This window comes from Poecilia reticulata, linkage group LG8, assembly GCF_000633615.1.
Source record: "Poecilia reticulata strain Guanapo linkage group LG8, Guppy_female_1.0+MT, whole genome shotgun sequence".
NCBI classification, from domain to species: Eukaryota; Metazoa; Chordata; class Actinopteri; order Cyprinodontiformes; family Poeciliidae; genus Poecilia; species Poecilia reticulata.
In genome coordinates this window covers 13,983,831-13,986,718 of record NC_024338.1, presented here as the reverse complement: position 1 = coordinate 13,986,718, position 2,888 = coordinate 13,983,831, and the positions used below count along the sequence as shown (strand labels likewise).

Here is a 2,888-nt window from a genome sequence, read left to right as displayed (position 1 = left end):
AATGTGAAAAGTTATTACAGCATGAACTGATGCTTGGTTTAAATACTGAAATTTATATTGATGTGAAAAAAGAACAAGAATGATAAAAACAACAATAATTTTAGTAAATAAAGAAAAAAACTGAAAATTATGAGGCATGATAAAGAACAAAGTGCTTTTTAATAGATAGCTGTACATGTGTTGCATATATGTGTCTGTCAAGAAAGTTAAGTGTTTTTTTTACATACCAACACACTTTTGGTCTTTCCCCTTGAACCCATCAGGGCAGATTTGTGTTTGGACAATGAAAGGAAAAAGGATCAAAGCTGAAAAACAAACACAAAGTGACACTCATTACTGCAGCCTGTTACATTTTGACCATGTAAATTACCACTGATTACAACAGTCATCATTACACTGAATGTATTTATTAGAGCCAAAGAGATAAAGATATCAGGATAAATTATTTATCCTGATTTTCTGAAATTGTAACACCACCTTGCCATGTTATTCAATACATAATTGTTTGGAAAACTGTACAGTATCTGTAAACATCAGCTGGTGTTAAAATTACAGAATACCATTAAAGGCTCTGACTGGGCAATGTCAGTTGTCTCCAGCTTTGTCAATAACTACTGAGTTTCAGAGCATGTAAAGAGAGAAAGAGAGTTTATTTTTAGATCAAGCTACTGGTATAACTGATAAAGCCAGTCGTAAAAATCATCCTTAATTGTTTGTGTTTTAGGTATAAACTTTTCATTCTTTGCAAATTATTATTTAATCGCTCAATCGATCAAGTTTGTGTAGCACATTTAAGCAACAAGGCAGTTCAAAGTGCCTTACATCATAAAAACACAAAAATAAATTTTTTCTCAGTCAACAACTGAGAAAAATGAAACATGTTGGTCAATGTTTCTTTTATTATGAGGGAAAGGTAACTCTAAACAGGTGGGTTTCTAGTCTAGATTTAAAGGAATTCAGTGTTTTGGCTGTTTTACTATTTTCTGTAAGCTTGTTCCAGATTTGTGGTGCATAGAAGCTGAATGCTGTTTCTCCATGTTTGGTTCTGGTACTGGGGATGCAGAGCAGACCAGAACCAGAAGACTTCAGTGGAGTGGAAAGTTGATACAACAGCAAATTGTTAATGTTTTGTGGTGCTGAGACATTCAGTGATTTATGAACTAACAAGAGTTTTAATGTATTCTCTTTATTACAAAAGGATACAGATACTTGTTATAAATCTACTGGGAGCCAGTGTACAGACTTTAGAACTGGGGTGATGTGCTCTATCCTACTGGTTTTAAAACAGGAGCTTGTCTTACCCAACAACAGGAAAGTCATTTCGGCTGTCATGGTGAAGAGGCAAGCAACGCCTTTTCTGATCAGCATTTATAACAACCTGACAATATTTTCTCTTTTGTTTGTCACAACCTTGTTGAACAGCTCAGAATTAATTTAGAACCTGTAAATAGAAAAAAAAGTGAATAGACAGACAAGGTAAAAACTTTACAGTTACTGGATAAAAAAAAATATCTATTTTATTTATTTGTTTTATTTTGCTTCTTGGTCTTGCAAGTGAATTTGCGCCACAGGAAACTGTGACATGGATTTTTGTGGTGCTGTTGAAATAACGATAAAAGTCTGATTAAGAACTTTGTTACTTAACTTTTTTGGTACCGTTAGGTAGCCATGGCTGTGACTGAATGGCACAAATACTGCTCTTGGAAAAAAATGTGTAATGCACTCCTTTTGGACACCAGTTTTATAAAAAATATGTCTGATATCACTAAACTGCACACAATAAGTGCATTTTTCACAGAAACCTACTGTCGCAATATAGTAACAGTTTCTACAAATGTGTGAAAAGATTTTTTTTAATTTATTTACATACTGTTTCTATTACTACATGTAAAACAAGAGCTACTTTGGTCTTTAGAGAATAACCAAACAATTTTAAGTGTAATAAAACATCTTTAGTGTCGATGAAAGTCCTATTTCAGTAAAATTTTTGTCTGCAGCTGCCCCATTCCCTGTTGATGTAGAGAATCACTAGCTTACCTGCAGCATCATCCTCTGCGACTCTACATGCTGAGCGTCCTGAGGAGACCAAAAGAGCATCAATATTTGAATATGCAGTGAGCTATCTTCCTTTTTCAGTCAAAAATATTTAATAATCTCCTTCGTGATCAAACTCCCTCCCACTACGCACCCTCACCCATCCCCTTTTTGTGCAGTGCAGGTCGGAAATCATGACTATCTGCTCACCATCTAATTATTTTTATCACAACTTCATCTGTCAGGGTCACTTGTAACATTCGATACATCACACTTGTTAAATGTGTTAACAGGTGTTAAAGTTTTAGATCAAAAGTCAATGAAGTAGAATCACTGTAAACCATGTAAAGTCCCAAAACATAAATGTTTATGCAAATGACTAAAGTGCAGAACTGTTAGAGTTATTTAAAGAGCACGTCTCAGGACATTAAAAAAAACAAACTGTGGAAGACAAAAATAAAATCTGTACCCATTTTAACAAATTATTTATTTGTACAGTGTACATTTGATGTGTACATCAAATATTTTGTAATTGGTTGACAACAACAGTTTTTCGTTAAACTAAGTAACAAAAAGCCTAATAGTTAGACTGCTACACAGTTTTACATGCCCCATACTACTATATTACAAAATCATCAATACGAGCTAGGTAGATTCAGTTTCTGGTTTCGTACTTGTAGTTTTAACTGTTTAATGACTGTTTTTCTAATTTGCTACAGCTCCTAGACAAATACCAGATTTGTGTGTTGAAAGTAACATAGTTAAATGATAGAGAATTTATTTGGTTTCTTTAACATTTTGTTAAATTCTTTTCTGTCTTGCACTACAATTAAAATTTTATAAGAATTAACTTC

General features: G+C 33.4%; 1 protein-coding gene and 1 long non-coding RNA gene across 2 annotated transcripts in view; both read right to left on the bottom strand.

The window, feature by feature from the left end:
* The window catches only part of LOC103468884 (adhesion G protein-coupled receptor E2-like), a 4,631-nt gene extending 4,454 nt beyond the window's left edge, over positions 1 to 177 (bottom strand). Inside the window, exon 1 of the mRNA XM_008416264.1 lies at positions 171 to 177. Within this exon, the coding sequence (XP_008414486.1) occupies positions 171 to 177 (7 nt within the window). The remainder of the gene's footprint in view (positions 1 to 170) is intronic.
* A 46-nt stretch (positions 178 to 223) lies between these two features.
* LOC103468771 (uncharacterized) lies at positions 224 to 2,106 on the bottom strand. The gene is made up of 3 exons (XR_534253.1): positions 2,038 to 2,106; positions 1,302 to 1,441; positions 224 to 305 (listed from the first exon to the last, which is right to left on the bottom strand). It is a non-coding gene; the product is annotated as an uncharacterized LOC103468771 (long non-coding RNA).
* Between the last annotated feature and the right edge of the window lie 782 nt (positions 2,107 to 2,888).